The 15,761-nt window shown below is 43.6% G+C and overlaps 1 protein-coding gene and 1 long non-coding RNA gene across 3 annotated transcripts in view; both read left to right on the top strand.

The window, feature by feature from the left end:
- LOC112975300 overlaps positions 1-4,006 on the top strand; it is a 9,904-nt gene extending 5,898 nt beyond the window's left edge. Inside the window, exons 3-5 of the long non-coding RNA XR_003256546.1 lie at positions 256-716; positions 1,234-1,500; positions 1,704-4,006. This is a non-coding gene — a long non-coding RNA (uncharacterized LOC112975300). The remainder of the gene's footprint in view (positions 1-255; positions 717-1,233; positions 1,501-1,703) is intronic.
- Positions 4,007-4,371: 365 nt separating this feature from the next.
- Positions 4,372-12,742, top strand: DNAJA1 (DnaJ heat shock protein family (Hsp40) member A1). Of its 2 annotated transcripts, none has more exons than XM_026085201.1 (8): positions 4,372-4,619; positions 4,867-5,044; positions 6,158-6,262; positions 6,376-6,603; positions 8,047-8,161; positions 10,009-10,124; positions 10,708-10,808; positions 11,441-11,590. In XM_026085201.1, exons 1-8 carry the CDS (start codon positions 4,488-4,490, stop codon positions 11,492-11,494), a joined length of 1,029 nt encoding a protein of 342 aa, XP_025940986.1. In that variant the 5' UTR covers positions 4,372-4,487; the 3' UTR covers positions 11,495-11,590. The 2 variants fall into 2 exon arrangements, with proteins under 2 accessions (XP_025940986.1, XP_025940985.1); XM_026085200.1 differs by having other exon boundaries at positions 4,374-4,619; positions 11,457-12,742.
- Positions 12,743-15,761: the final 3,019 nt, after the last annotated feature.

Raw genomic sequence — 15,761 nt, 5'->3', positions numbered from 1 at the left:
GCGCTGCCGCCCGCAGAGCGGGAGCGGGAGCGGGGCCGGGGCCGGGGCAGCGGCGCGCGGAAGGGCCCCTTTCACCGAGTATTCCCATTAAACGGCGCAGGCCGGGGGGCCACGTGCACGGTGCTGGGCCCAGGGGCCTCCCCAGTGGTCTGGGACGTGATCTGGATGTCCCACCCCGGCTGAAATATTAACCTGCCTCCAAAAGCAACGGGTGGGGAAATAAAATTAAAAAAAAAAAAAATTTTTTTTAAGCAGGTAACTTCCTTACCCTATCGGGGAAAATAACACCTATCACTCACAGGGTGAGCGCAGAAAGAAAATGAAGCGATAAGGGGTTGCTTGCAGGAATACTGAACGGAGACGGAAGAGTTAAACRTTTGAAGGTTGGAAGTCAATGCTACTGGAGAGATGATAGCTAATGCATGCTATCCTGCTGCAGAGGTTAATCACAAGGATGTGAGAAACATAAGAGCCCTAGAAGCACATCTGCAGAACAAGAAGAGGCCTATAATATGAAGAGCCAGCATCTTTAACTGCCAGCACCGCTATAAGAAACCAGAAGGGGCTGGAAAATGCCTCAATGTGGAATGATCATAAAGAAAAATTAATATAAAGAAACAGCTCAAACTTAARTAATAGATGGATGTAAATAATCTTAAGAGAAATGGTTTCAGCAGTTACAGTTAAAGCCAAACTATAACAGCCTGATGGTCTTGGTAGGTCTTTTTGTTTTGTTTTATAAGGTCATCCATTGAAGAACAACTTGAATAGAAACAGCCAGACCTAATGATAAAATTGTTCATTTCAGCAAAGTTGTTTGTTTGTTTTTAAACCAGTATGTAAGTAACAGAATGAATCTAGGAACCAGAGTAGGTTATATATTAAAGGAAGATGGCATAGACAAGCATTACAGGGTATGCATACCTGCCTGGTAACCAAGCTTAACAGCTGTATTCTAGTGTTTCTAAAAGTTAACCCTATATGATCCTAAATAATGTGTCAACACCTTCCCTTGGAAGAAAATGAAAGAAAGGACAGTAAAATTATGCATAAAAACTCTGGATTTATAAGTGTAAAGTTGTCTGTTTATTATCAATAAGATGGGGAGATGGGGGAATGCAAAAGGAAAAAAGAGTTGTGACCGATTATATCTGAAGCTCCTATGAAGGAAAATATTCCAGCCTGGGGAACAAAGATAATTATTAATCTTTTGTTATCTCTTATCTTCAATAGGCAACACAGGAAACAGAGTATCCCATTCCAATCTTATAGATATTGATCTATGTATGTTGTGTGTGTGCATAGTTATGAGTATCATCACATATTTACAAAAGATGCTGCACAACATTGAGAGAGATGGATTGCTGACAAACTAAACTCCTCTGAGATCTGAGACCTGGGCCTAACTACAAAACCTTCAATATCTCTACTACCCTCTTCACCATGTCATCAGGAAGATTACCAAGGGATTGGTAAAAGAGACAATGAATGAGTAAATAGGTAAGCAGTCACAGAAGGGTTATTAATCATCAAGGTTATGAATAATCAAATATCATCGCAAGCTTATTGTACATATAAGAAAACAAATTATTCTTGGAATAGTATCCTTAAGACTGCAGGGCTGCTACATATGAAAACACATCCAATTGTAATGTTGTTTATACTAATTGTGTTAAGTATTGCCTAAATCTATATGGTTACAGGCAGCATAACTCCTGCTGATTACAACACCCTATTTGGGGACTGACTCATCCTCCCAAGAACACTTGTGAGGCAAGAGCAGACCTTGCCACAGCACAGCCGTATCAGTGAAGTCAGTCTCTGCGATTGAGCTGGGAGATGGGCATCTGCAGGGCCAACTATTGCACTCAGGAGGTTTGAGATATTGCTGGATAGTCATCATATTAACCACATTGAACCCATTACAACAGGTCAATGCAATCCAAGGGCTGGAAAATTCTAGACTGAAGCCTACATAAAAGCACTGTTCAGTTGAAAAGGTCTCACAAAAAAGTTAAGATTAAGTAGTAAAATCCTTAACTCTAGATCTGAAGTACTGTGCAGTATGTTATAGCAGGTAAGTGAATTAATAAATCAGATTACAGCTTCCATATGCAAATTATTACCTGCCAAAATACCTCTGCCTCCTTGTATGCAGCTGATTAGTTGTCATGAGTCATGCTAATATCAACATTTGGAGGGGAACTGGCAACACTGGAGAGYCTTTAATTGAATGGCATTTACCTTAAATAACATACAATCATTTATTAAAGAATGAAAAGCAGCATGATATCATAGAAATACAAGTGTTACATCGGAATCAACACATTATCCAGACTGCAAGGCAAGTAGCTAATGCAGCTCCTGCACAGTGGCTGCAGATCTTTGGTGGCTTTATCTCCGATGATACTGCTATTCTATACCTATTCTCGCACCCAATATTTGTTTCACTTCTCGCTGCCCTTATATTATTAATTGTAGTAATCGCTTTGTAAGAGTCTTTCTACTAGCTAAAAGGTTGCTGGTGTAACCTGCAAATTACAGTATCTTCAGCAAAGGTTAACTGTATGTGGATCAAGAGGTGGAGTGTAGTGATCCTAACTAGAATGCTATTGAACATCAAGGAGTGTAGTGGTTCACGTAACAGCTGACCTGAGTAGGCACAAGCCTGTGCTGTGCTGCACATACCTCTTGGYTGCAGGATGGACTGAGATGGCTAATTGTAACAGAGGCAGCTGTAGGCAGCTCCCACCTGGCACCAACAATCAGACCACCTGCATGTCCTTATCTTTGTTTAGAAATGAAACAGCATGTTTTCATGTGAATGTTCCTTTTGCTGGGCAGTAGGAATGATTAATAGAACTGTTTTCTTCTAAGAAAATCCTGTAAGAGCTCTAGAGACCAAAATGCTGGTGAACCTCAGCACAGGCAGTATCAGTGCAGTGTGCCCTGTCCTGAGAGGTCCATCCAATGCTGTATCATCTTGAAGTTCCCATCATCAGAAGGGATGCAAGATGTAATTGCCAATCTTTTATTCCACTCATATCTTTGAATATTCTGATTAAACATCATATTTTACTCAAAGATTCAGGTGTGCATTCCTTCTTACTGAGGGCTAGAAAGAATTGGCACCTACRTGGTGTGCATTAGGACGCAGAGGCATTCAGCGTGGGTGCCTAAATATGGATCTCCAATTCAAGAGCTTGTTAGTGAAATGCAGTGGCAGTCATTGGCATTTGCACATTTCAGGGGTTGCAGCCAGGACAGGAAGACGTGCTAGGTTCTGTGCAGAGGTGCTCTGAGTCACCGCACTGCTGCTGTGTGAGCATCTGTGGCTCTTCCTGTGACTGGCTCTTTCATTGCTTCTCGGAAATATGTCTGAACTCAAAGCTGCAGCTCAGGTTCTTTATAGCCAGTGATAACTTCCTTAGCAATGTCAGAAGCATTTAAGCTTAGGAGCAGACTGTCTGTGGTTTAAGGCTTTTAATATAAAACATGTATAATATTATAATGTGAAAATAGTAACCATTATTGCTCCTTGATACTTTACAGGAGCACATGCACTGCTCAAGTGACATTCAAAATAGAGGCATTCCCCCCGCCCCTTGCTTTCGTTTTCCTAACAGGGCCCAAGCACCTATAACCGAGGACTGCATGATCCTGGACAAAAATGGGAGGCAGGCAAGGAAAGGCCAACACGGGTGAAGGCTTCGGGGTTTCGGCTTTGAGACCCTCCCGTCGGAGGACGGCGGCAGTCACTACAGCAGGCTCCACAAGCGACCGACTTAACCCCGCGGCAGGGTTTTTCCCCGACCTTTTTGACAAGGCCGAGGGTACGGCTTGTTCCACCCGCTACACCGGCCACCTGGGAGCTCCGCACACCCTCAGCGGAGGCGGCGGGCCCACGCAACTGCCCCCTCTCCCGGTCACCCTCAGAAGGATGAGGCGGGCTGGGCCGGCCCAAGCCGCAGAGCAGCCCGGCGCCGGCCGCCCCGGGGGAAGAGGCCCTCCCTCCCCCCTCAGGCAGGGCGCGCGGCTCGGCGGGCGCCGTTACGGTCGTTGCAGCGCAGGCGCGGTGACCCGCCGCCCCCGGGGCATGCCGGGAGCCGTAGTCCGCGGGCGGCGCCGGGAGCATGCGCGGCGCCGGCGGCAGCCTGTGGGCGGTGCATGCTGGGAGTGGCGGCAGTGGGCGAGTCGAAACGCTTGCCGGGCAGCGTGGCCTGGCGCTGACGGATGGAGAGCGGCGATTGGCCGGTCCCTTCCCCCCACCTCCCTCTCCCATTGGCTGGCCTCGCTTTGAACCCGGGCAGCCGGCGGGGCGGGATTTCCGGGGAGGGGCCGCGGCGGCTTAAAAGTCCCCGGATGCGGGGACCGGCTCGGAACTTTCCAGAAAAGTCGGGAGCTGGGCGAGTAGGCGCCGCCGGGCGCGGGAGCACCCGCCGCGGAGGTGTCCGGAGCGGAGCGCCGCGACCCCGCAAGCCGCCGCCATGGTGAAGGAGACCACGTACTACGATGTGCTGGGCGTGAAGCCCAACGCCTCGGCCGAGGAGCTGAAGAAGGCGTACCGCAAACTGGCGCTCAAGTACCACCCTGACAAGAACCCCAACGAGGGCGAGAAGGTCGGCGGCGACGGCGGGCGGCCCTCCCGGGGAGGGGGAGCGGGATTTTTCGGGGAGGGGGGTGGCTATGCCTCGGGGCTGACACGGTGGATGGCGGGTGGCATTTTGGGGGGGGGGGGGGGGCGCCTGGGGAGACCTTGGCTGGAGTGAGGGGGCCCTGGCGGGGAGGTGTGGGGAGGGTGCTGGCAGGATGCTGCCTGGGGGTTTAAAGTGAGGGTGTCCGAGACGTGACACATGTCTTTCACAGTTCAAGCAGATCTCCCAGGCTTATGAGGTACTGTCCGACCCCAAGAAGAGAGACCTGTATGACAAAGGCGGCGAGCAGGCCATCAAGGAGGGCGGCTCTGGTAGTAGCTTCGGGTCACCCATGGACATATTTGATATGTTCTTTGGCGGTGGTGGAAGGATGCAGAGGGAGAGACGAGGTAAGGTGCCTTTTTCTGACACTTTCGCAAACTTTACGGTTTAATTATTACAGTAGAGAGGATTGAAGTTACTCAGGTGAATGCTGTAGCTCTAAGATTGTAAATAATGTTAGAACAAAGCTATACCTATGTTTYTGAAGATTGGATAAAGCATTGTCCCTAGCTCTTAACCTGAAATGAGCAGGAAGAGGCCATTCAGTTCATACAGTGGTAGTTTGATCTCTTATGCATTGTCTCGTGTTAATATCTAACCAGATTTCATGTTTGGAAAATCTTTATCTAAGAGTAAACCCAGCATTTAATAACCTGCATTGGAAATGGGACAGTAGCGTTTTTTAAAATATTTTGCAACTGAGGTATCGTAAGTGTACTGTCCAAATGTGAACGTTTATGTGATCTTTAGTTGAAGGTAGCTATGGCTAAACAAGGCAGCCAAAGCAGCTTCAGTCTGTGAAACCTTGTTTTCTTGTGATGTTCAGTGGAATTGGTCTGAAGCTACAGTAAAAGTCTGCTCAAAATTAAAGTCCAGATTAAACATACTGGCAAAGATTTTTGTCATTCTTAAACTGTTTAAGAATCATGCTGCCCATGTCAATTCTCCTGGTAACGAAGGGAAGAAAAAAGTACCTGTATCAAAATGTTACACAGTTTGTGGGTGGTGGTTTTTTGGGTTCTGTTTTTTTTTTTTTTTTGTATCAAGGTATTCCTAGTAAGCTGGAACTTATTATAGTTCATGAACTTAAGCCTGCAGTAATTGAAGTTCTAGTCGATTCCAGACTGTAAAAAATTTAGTTACTCAATTCAGTTTCCAGAAATCCCCTTGTGAGAGGGAAGTAGTGCTTTGCTGGCTCTAGACAGTGTCTCCTACTTCCTTGTAGTTGTGTGAATGTTTGGTCACTTTGGATAAAACTAAAAGCTTGCACGTAATGCTTAAATCTGTGTTTCCATATGTTTTTTTTCTATTATTGTTTGCATTTTCATAGAAAAGTCTTCTGATTTACTCATTTGGTAAAGATTTGTTTTAATGTGACTTGAGCATAATGACATGGGAAATTTTCCATTTTTTTAAGACTAAACTTTCAAAAATGAGTAAATACACTTTTTCTTTTACAGGCAAAAATGTTGTTCATCAGTTGTCAGTAAGTTTAGAAGACATGTACAATGGTGCAACAAGGAAACTAGCTTTGCAAAAGAATGTTATCTGTGACAAATGTGAAGGTAACTAATACTGAAAGTACACATTAATTAYTTCTGAAACTGCAAGTTAATTTTTGTTGTCTGCTTTCTTCTGGTAATGCATAACAATCCATCTCCAATTTTACTCTTTTCAGGCCGCGGCGGTAAGAAGGGTGCAGTAGAATGTTGTCCTAATTGCAGAGGCACAGGCATGCAAATCAGAATTCACCAGATTGGGCCAGGAATGGTGCAGCAAATTCAGTCTGTGTGCATGGAGTGTCAGGGACATGGGGAGCGTATCAGCCCCAAGGACCGGTGTAAGAGCTGCAATGGCAGAAAAATTGTTAGAGAGAAGAAGATACTAGAAGTTCATATTGACAAAGGTGAGAGGATTGTAATAGGTTGAAGTACTAAATTTGAATATACTGACACTGACTTTGCAGCACTATAACAGAAGCTTTAGTAAGTGTATGGTGTTGATTGTTATGGTGAGTAACACTACTGAATGCAAATTAAGAAAGGTAGCCTGTTCATAGTTTTCAAAAGSGGGAGACTTGTTTTTAGGGAAGGGTGTTTATTTCTGTTTTAGTGTTTAATTTCTTTATGCATAACTGAGAATGAATTCTAAAACCTGTATTTTGGTAAGCAGTGAATTTTTTGCCTAGTGCAACTTTGTAAGCAAAAATCTTGGTCGGTTAGCTAGACTGATCAAATAAGACACAAATATATTGTTGGTTCATCTTGCCTAGTGAGTTTTGTTAGCCTGTTGGGAAACCCTGCAGACTCCGATCACTTCTACTGTGCTTCAGTGTGAAGGGGAACCAGGTCTGCTATAGTAATAAGGTACAAAGACAGTGCTAAGCCTATAATGCTTAGAACTAAGTGTGCTATGCAACCCTGACAGTGTTACTCAGTGCACATGTTCTTTGTTGGGCAAAATGTAATTCAATATGTAAACCCTCACAGTGATGGGGTAATGTGAACTGTCGAATGACAAATGCATCTCTTTTGAGTAGGCCGCTCAAAAGTTGGCGGGAGAAGTCTCTGGAATGGTAGGGCTTCTAAGAYGGAACATGCTGACATGCACATGGCTTGCTACAGATTTCTATCTGACTATCATCTGTAACTATTTTACATGTATGTGTAAGCACACCTTATGTAATGTTTGTATTTGTGGGTTTTTTCCCCCCAGAAGGAAAAATAATRTCTTGCAGTTCAGTAAGAATATATTGTGGTCATTTAAAACACGGAAATGATGAAAAAAGCTGAATTTTTCCATTGTAGAAAACCAGACTCTGCAAGCTAGCATGAGGCAGCTAGAATTTATGGTACAGTGATTTCCCTGTAGGTGAAATGTTTTTCTTAAGTGATGATTACTCTCCTAGGAAGAATGCTTCTTACCCTTTGCAGGCACTGAGATCATGTTTCACAAGTAGCTCTGCTACAGATACTTATAAAACTTAACCTGATTGGTTGTTTATTCTCAAAACAAGTATTGTATGCAGTGTTGTTTCTATGTTGTCTTTGTAGTGCTTGTGCATGTAATGGAAGCTATTTTGATAATGTTTCCCTTAAGGATTTTATCTTGGCAGGTGGCTGTTTTGAACTACAATTAAGCTTAATGATCATGAGACATAGCTCAGGTTGGCAGCACTAAAATCTTTTGGATGTGTGAGTTGATAAAAACATGTAATGCTACAAGGGAAGGTCTGATGTTCCAGTTTCAAGATACAGAGATCTCCTAGTACCAGCTTGTGCTGTATTAAAATAATGCATGTTGTTGCTTTTAGCTTAAAAGGCTGATATACTTGTTTTTTCTGCAATAGGAATGAAGGATGGTCAGAAAATAACATTCCATGGTGAAGGGGACCAAGAGCCAGGACTAGAGCCAGGGGACATAATTATTGTCTTGGATCAAAAAGATCACTCTACATTTACAAGGTAAAAACTCTGCAAGTCTTTTGTGTTTACTTTTGAGATGCTTGTCCACATGCTTCCTTGGTGACCACTGGCTTTTTAGTTACTGGAAACATCAGTAGGTAGGATCATATAGCTAGAATTAATCTGTGAGGTTTTGTTGGTCAAAGGAATATTGGCTTGTGCAGGAATACTGGTACAACTCACCAAACTATTAGTGTTACTGACAACACAAAACATTTTTGTGAGCCTTTGCAGTAGAAGAGGATGGAAGGCAAATAGAAGGGAGTTACAGTTATTGAGAGTTTACAAACCTTGAATTTTAAGAACTCTTTTAAGTATTTTGTTTAATAGCTGTCAATATCTGCAAAAGTTGTTGTCCTCAGGATTCCATGTTCTTTCTAGGATAGTTTTCCATCACTTAACTCAGAAAATCGGTCTTTTAGCGTAGGAAGCTGGTTATTGCTTATTTAGCTTCAGGGTACAGGAAGCTTCCAGTGCTTCACTTTTCCTCAGAGATCCTGTTTATGGCAAACTTCTGCGTGTAGCATGCTCCCTTCTGATGAAAGTCAAGGTGGTCTGTCTGCTGGCAAAGGTGGTTTTCCACCATTCATTCCCCACCTGAGTGAACTGGGTAGGGTAATCAGTCTAGTCCGTTCTTGTGAAAGCAAAAGTAACCCAAACAGAATCAACCATGTCTCAAGTATTTCATGTTACCTAACAATACTGCTTGGTGTTGCAAACTTCCTTGTTTCAAGTTACTGTTTGTGGAATTAGTCTATACAGTATTTTTTTTTCTGATTTAAAAACACTGGTTGCCTAACAGAAATTTCTTTTGTGGCACTTGGTGTCTTACTGTTTCTGCTTGGAACAGTAACAAGATCAATTGATTTGGGAAGACATTGTCTGGGGGTGAGGGGGCATGTCTGTCAACAGTTGGTCCCTTTGGTTGTCCTTATGAGTACAAATGACAAATCAAAAGTTCTTATAAAACATATAGCTGGCCTGAATAACTCTCCTGTATGGTGATGAACTATAGAAGTTGGTGCCAAAACTCTGTGCTGAAGAGCATTGAGCTCACAGTCTAAAGAATCAGTTCTTACCACTTTTGATAAGGCTTGGTGAACTGTGTTTCTTAATTCTAGTGAAACCAGATACTGAATCAGCTATGCCAAAGAGTTGGTCTGGGCCATACTTTTGCATGGTACCTGGGACTTGAAGTTGTCCCTTGCTCTCTATCTTCTTGCCCACTGCCATCAGCTCCAGCATCTTTAGGCTTCCCTTGATGTTTTTTCAGAGTTTAAAATTATCTTTCCAGGCAAGTCTCCTTCCAGACACCTCTAAAATAGTATGCATTGAGGTAGCTTAGGTTCTTTTAATAGGCTTGAGGTTTTCTCAGCCCTTGGACACATACAGACATCACTTGCACTGTTCTTACTGAAGTCAGAATAGGCAGTTAAAACAATTATATTTTCTGTTCTAATTATTTCTTGGTGTTATCCAGAAGATGGTTTCATAATAACCCATCACTTTGAGTTGCCATCACCTGTTTAATCTTCTTAGAGGAAAGTTCATCTCCACCTCCCAAGTGGGAAGGAGCAATGAAATGAAACTGAATGCAGCTGAGCCTTGCTCCTTTTATTTAAATAAACAATTTTTAAAACTTCTACACTTTGAATAGCTGGTTTTGCTCAGTAATGGCTCTCAGCATGGGTATTATCCCCATAATTGCTGGCTTCTGGTGCTACATCAGTATTTGATATTCTTTAATTGCTTGTGCTTCTTAGTATTAATATGTCAGCTTTATTTTCCTTGGGCATGGTCCTTTCACTGCTTCCCTCTCTCTGACTTTTTGTTTGGTTCTACCTTAGACAAGATGAAGATCTTCTTTTGTCCATGGATATACAACTGGTTGAAGCACTATGTGGCTTTCAAAAACCTATCACAACGCTGGATAACAGAACTATAATTATTACCTCCCATCCCGGTAAGTGTTGGCTTGCTTTCTGCCAAATATCCCTGCATCCAGCAAATGTAAACTGGAAAGTAAACAGTAAGTTTAAGGAAACAGAAGCAACTGACCAACTTTGCACAAGAGATGTGCTGGTACCAAGTATTTTTCCTAGTCTTTGCAGTACAAATTTTTAACAAATAGGGATTTTGGATAGTGGCCAGCACTAGCTAACTCTTTCTTTGCGTGATATAGTAACAGACCTTACCTCATGGACATACTTATATCCTGGGGATACCTCATGAGAATTGAAGGCCGTGGGTCTCTGAACTACTTTTTCAGCCTTGGAACTGATGGAGCACTTAACATATTTGTAAGTATGCTTCCTTTGGGAAGCATAACAAGGTTAAAAGAATGTAATGTAGATATCAACCTGGTCTCCTATTCAGAAGTTACCAGGCGGTAAGTCCCTGATAGACTACTGTGTATCAGTGTAGCTGTCTAAACACACTGTAGAAGGCTACATGAGTACATACCTAAGGGAGTTAAAATTAAAGCTGCTTGTGCTGCCTGTATGAATCTCCCCCTTTTTTTTTCCTTTTGACTTTTCTTTTTTTAGGCCAGGTTGTCAAGCATGGTGCTATTAAGTGTGTGTTGAATGAAGGTATGCCAATTTATCGCAGACCATATGAAAAAGGACGTCTGATCATAGAGTTTAGGGTAAGTGGATCRACTTACTAGTGTGGCATTCCTCATCACTGACTATCCAACATATATCTAAATATCTGACAACAGTCAGAAAATAAAATCTAACAAACAGGATTATAGGCTAGACCAAAGCAAAAGCTTCCTAAACATCTCTATACTGAATATATATTAAGTACCAGAAGAATTTCTTTGGATACATTGTGAATTTCCAGTTGCCTGACATGTTGTTTAGTTTCTGTCATCTTGTAGGAAGGACTGAATTGTGCTCTGTGTTAGAACAAGGGAGTGGACTGGAAAACACTGTCTTTGGAGAGAAGCTTGTGGGAGCTGTGGTAGTGGGCTTTGCTACAGCTTTAGGGGAGATTCAAGCATGTCTCTAATGTTGGGATATACCCCTGCTTTGTTTCTGTAGGGATTCTGGATAATATCCTGGGGCAGAACAAACACTGAATAAAAGTTGGTTAAGTTGCCAGATGTGGTAGAAGTTGACTTTTTTGCAGACATGAAAAACTGGCACAGTAACTTAAACCCAGTGATGAAGAAATAACAAATAAAGTGATAGTGATAAAGCTGACTTTGGCAAAAAAAAGTGACCTATAGTGGGATGGTAAAAGGCCATTTCAGGCAAACTACAGTAACTGCAGCTTTTAATAATTTCAGGTGAACTTTCCAGAGAGTGGCTTCCTCTCCTCAGATAAGCTGTCTTTACTGGAAAAACTGCTACCAACAAGGCAGGAGATAGAAGAAACTGAGGAAATGGAACAAGTGGATTTAGTGGACTTTGATCCATCTCAAAAAAGGAAACACCACTATAATGGAGAAGCCTATGAAGATGATGAGCATCACCCTAGAGGTGGTGTTCAATGTCAGACATCATAAAAGGGCCAGTGAATAACTTGTGATGCTTGTTTTGTATGCATTAGTGGATGAGTGAAGGACTACAAGCAGTTCACCTCACTTCCTGCTATTTGTTGTTTATTCAGCCATAGTTGTTTCTGAAAGCATAAAGAAATAAACTAAGTAATTAAACTGACTTTGCAATTTGTATAAAGCTCCAGGATGCAAACTCAGATGAAGTTGATTGCACTTCACCCCTGCCTGTTGGTCAAGAAAACTCCCTTCCCTGCTTGTCTTTATTTCAAGCCTTGTAATTCCTGTATGTGTGCAATTGCCCAGGCTTAGACTAAGATTCTGTGGTGTTCTTTTTGGTATTTTAGATCTTATACTCTGTTAATGAAGTATGCACAAGTACTTATAACTCATGGTAAGATATAGTTAAATTTTGTACTAATTAGGATAACTTGTTAATGTTCTGGGCTTGTGCTGGTGTTTATCAAGTAAGGACTGGCTCTAATGCAACCACATAATACATGAATGTGAGAAGGATATGGTCAGTCTTCACAGGCCCATTGAAGTCATGCAGTTTACCAGCTGTCTCAAGTTACTGCACTTAACCTCAAATAGTCCCTTCCTTGGCCAGCTTTGTTCCTGATCTTTGAACTAGATGTGAAACTGTTTCATCACTGACTGCTGCTTGGTTGCTGTTCTACACTGGGCTCTGTGTAAAGCTGGTGGGTATTTGGCTACTGCAGGAGCTTCTTTTACTACTGTGCAGGAGTAAAAACTTCCAGGGCTTACTGACTCGGTGTGCTGTTTGGAATCTGTTCAGTCTGCTGGCATGTGAAGCTTGACTTCCACCTTGATTACTGAAATTACATACCCTTAAGTGGTATGTTAATGAAAGCGGTAGCAGCCCTGCTGTTGGGAGTATATGAGCCTGTAGAGGAGAGAACCATAGATGTCAGTGAATGCAAGCAACTGATACATCTAGGCTATTCTGAAATTCATGTATTGTGTGCATTATTTTAAGCTGACTCTTGAAAAATTCTGTATGAATGTTCTAATTATTGTAGATGAAACATTTCCAATATAATTACAAAATGGTTCATTGCCTCTTTTCTTAGACCAGATGTTAGTTTAAAGAAGCCACCCCCCCAACTTGCATTTTAGACTGCTATTGACAGAAAAATCCTAGCAAAAAATGCTCTTTCATAAAAAATTGCTGAGAAGACAGGTCCAGATTTAACCTCCAGTATGGTAGTTTAGTCTTGTATTACCATCTGCCTGGGGATGCAGCATATACTTTTGTATTACTCTAAGGCAAAGGTGTCATGAGAAGAACTGTCTTCAGTTTTTCTTGTTGGGAATGGCTAGTACAATGACAGTGTTATGTGCTGTAATTTGAATCTCTGAAGTCAGGATAGTCAGACTAGAAAGCATCTCTTGGGGCAGGCTTGTTCAGCTAGCCCTTGTCATGAGTGGTATGGGCTTCATTTTATGAAGACAGCTATTGAAATGGCTCTTGTCTCAGAGGCCTACAGATTAGAGACTCTGACTCACCTACATCTTTTTTCATTCTTTGTCACAACAGAAATGAAATTCTGTAGGCCAGGCTCCTTTCCAGATTCCCCTTGGATGAGCTTATTAGTCAGCTATACACATGTGACCAGCAGGAGCCTTTGTTCCATCAGTGATTCAAGGGAAGGAACAATGTAATCCTGTCTCTAGCACAAGGGCTACAACACTTGCAGAAACACCATCTTAAGACAAAACACTGAGCACTCAAACATGCTCATTTTCAGTTCAGTAAGCACTGTGCATGTGAAACTGCTAACTACCTACCATTAAGGCCATAGGCTGTGTCAACATGTAGTTTCCTTTTTTTCTTTTCTGAGTCAACCACTTGATCAAAACAGCTAGTGCCAATCAAGCTCCATGCAGTGACGTGAGGATCACTGCTGGATGTTATTTTGTTATAGATGGCTGTGTAGTAGATCAAAAACCATTCTGCAACCTTTTGCTTCCTGGGTTGTTGTGTTTCCTTTCAGCCCACCCATGGCTGCATCAACACAGGTGAGGCAACATTTCTCTTGTTACCTTTCTTTCAGGAACAAGGTTGCCCMTTCCTGCTCCATGCAGGACAGTGTCTAGCTTTTGGAAGGATGGCTGACCAGGGGCTTCCATGAGCCATGGCAGTGCAGCCCAGGAACTGATGCTACTGCTAATGCTGAAAGGGCAGCAGAAGCAGCACTGTTTTTTCATGCTGCTTGGAAACCACAGAATCACAGAACAGTTGAGGTTGGAAGGGACCTTTAAAGATTGTCTAGTCCAACCCCTGTGCTCAAGCAAGGTCACCTGGAGCAAGTTGTCCATGACAGTGTCCAGATGGCTTTTGAATATCTCCAAGGAAGGAGACTCCACAACTGCCCTGTGCAACCTGTTCCAGTGCTCAGTCACCCTCGCAGTAAAAAAGCTTTTCCTTATGGTCAGACAGAATTTCCTGTTTCAGTTTGTGCCCATTGTCTCTCATCCTGTCACTGGACACTGCTGAGAAGAGTCTGGCCCCATCCTCTTGACACCCTCCTTTCAGATACTTATACACAGTGATAAGATTTCCCCCTCAGTCTTCTCTCCTCCAGGCTGAACAGTCCCAGGTCTCAGCCTTTCCTCATATGAGGGATGCTCCAGTCCCTTAGTCATGTTTGTGGCCCTTTGCTGGACTCACTCCTGTAGCTCCACATGTCTCTTGTGGTGGGGAGCCCAGAACTGGACACAGTACTCCAGATGTGGCCTCACCTTTTCTCACACACATCCTGATGCACCCCAGGACACCACTGGCCTTCTTGGCCACAAGGGCGCGTTGCTGGCTCATGGTCAACTTGTCCACCAGGACCCCCAGGACCTTCTCAGCAGAGCTGCTTTCCAGCAGGTCAGCCCCCAACCTGTACTGCTGCATGGGGTGGTTCCTCCCTAGGTGCAGGACCTGGCAGTTGCCTTTGTTGAACTCCATGAGGTTCCTTTCTGCCCGTCTCTCCAGCCTGTCCAGGTCTCTCTGAATGGCAGCACAGCCCTCTGGGGTATGACACAATCCCAGTTTTCTTATCATCAGCAAACTTGCTGAGGGTGCACTCTACCCTTTCATCCAGGTCATTGATGAACAAGTTGAACAGGATTGGAGCCAGTATTGACCCCTGGGGTACACTGCTAGCTACAGGCCTGCAGCTAGACTTTGTGCCACTGAGCGCAACACTGAGCTCTGCCTTTCAGCCAGTTCTCATCTACTTCACTGTCTGCTCATCTAGCCCACACTTCCTGAGCTTGCCTATGAGGCTGTTATGGGAGAGAGTGTCGAAAGCCTTGCTGAAGTCAAGATAAACCACATCCACTGCTCTCCCCTCATCTACCCGGGCAGTCATCCCATCATAGAAGGCTATCAATCAGATATTAGTTAAACATGATTCCCCCTTTGTGAATCCATGCTGACTACACTGATCATCTTCTTCTCCTTCATGTACTTGGAAATGATGCCCAGGATGAGCTGCTCCATTACCTTTCCAAGGATGGAGCTGAGGCTGACTGGCTTGTAGTTCCCTGGGTCCTCCTCCTTTCCCTTTGAAGACTGGAGCAACATTTGCTTTCTTCCAGGCCTCAGGCACTTTTCCTGATCACCATGACTTTTCAGTGATGATGGAGAGTGGCCTTGCAATGACATCAGTCAGCTCCCTCCACACTTGTGTTCGCAGCCCATCAGGCCCTATGGATTTGTGCATGTCCAGTTTCCTTAAGTGATCCCTAACATCATCCTTCTCCCCCAAGGAAAGTCTTCCTTTCTCCAGACTTTCTCCTTGGTCTCCACGCCCTGGGATTCCTGATGGCTGGGCTGGTCTTATCAGTAAAGACTGAGGTGAAGAAGCCATTCTGCCTTTTCTGTATCCTTTGTCACTAGGGCCCCAGCACCATTCAGCAGCTGGCCCACATTTCCCCAGTCTTCCTTTTGTTAATGACATATTTATAGAAGCCCTTCTTGTTGTCTTTGACATCCCTCGAGAGATTAAACTCCAGATGGGCCTTGGCCTTCCTAGGCAAGCCAGTGACTGACATAAAACCCACATCCCTCCTACCAGT

The sequence above is a fragment of the Apteryx rowi genome, unplaced genomic scaffold, assembly GCF_003343035.1.
Source record: "Apteryx rowi isolate R43461 unplaced genomic scaffold, aptRow1 scaffold_661, whole genome shotgun sequence".
Lineage (NCBI taxonomy): Eukaryota > Metazoa > Chordata > Aves > Apterygiformes > Apterygidae > Apteryx > Apteryx rowi.
The sequence above is the reverse complement of the archived record's forward strand: the minus strand, read 5'-3'. Positions and strand labels throughout refer to the sequence as shown.

Bases quoted from the DNA above. Each gene is read 5' to 3' on its own strand.
- DNAJA1 (XM_026085200.1), top strand. From the start codon at position 4,488: ATGGTGAAGGAGACCACGTACTACGATGTGCTGGGCGTGAAGCCCAAC. The intron at 5,045-6,157 runs GTAAGGTGCCTT...TTTCTTTTACAG, and splicing joins GATGCAGAGGGAGAGACGAG to GCAAAAATGTTGTTCATCAG. The intron at 6,604-8,046 runs GTGAGAGGATTG...TTTCTGCAATAG, and splicing joins AGAAGTTCATATTGACAAAG to GAATGAAGGATGGTCAGAAA.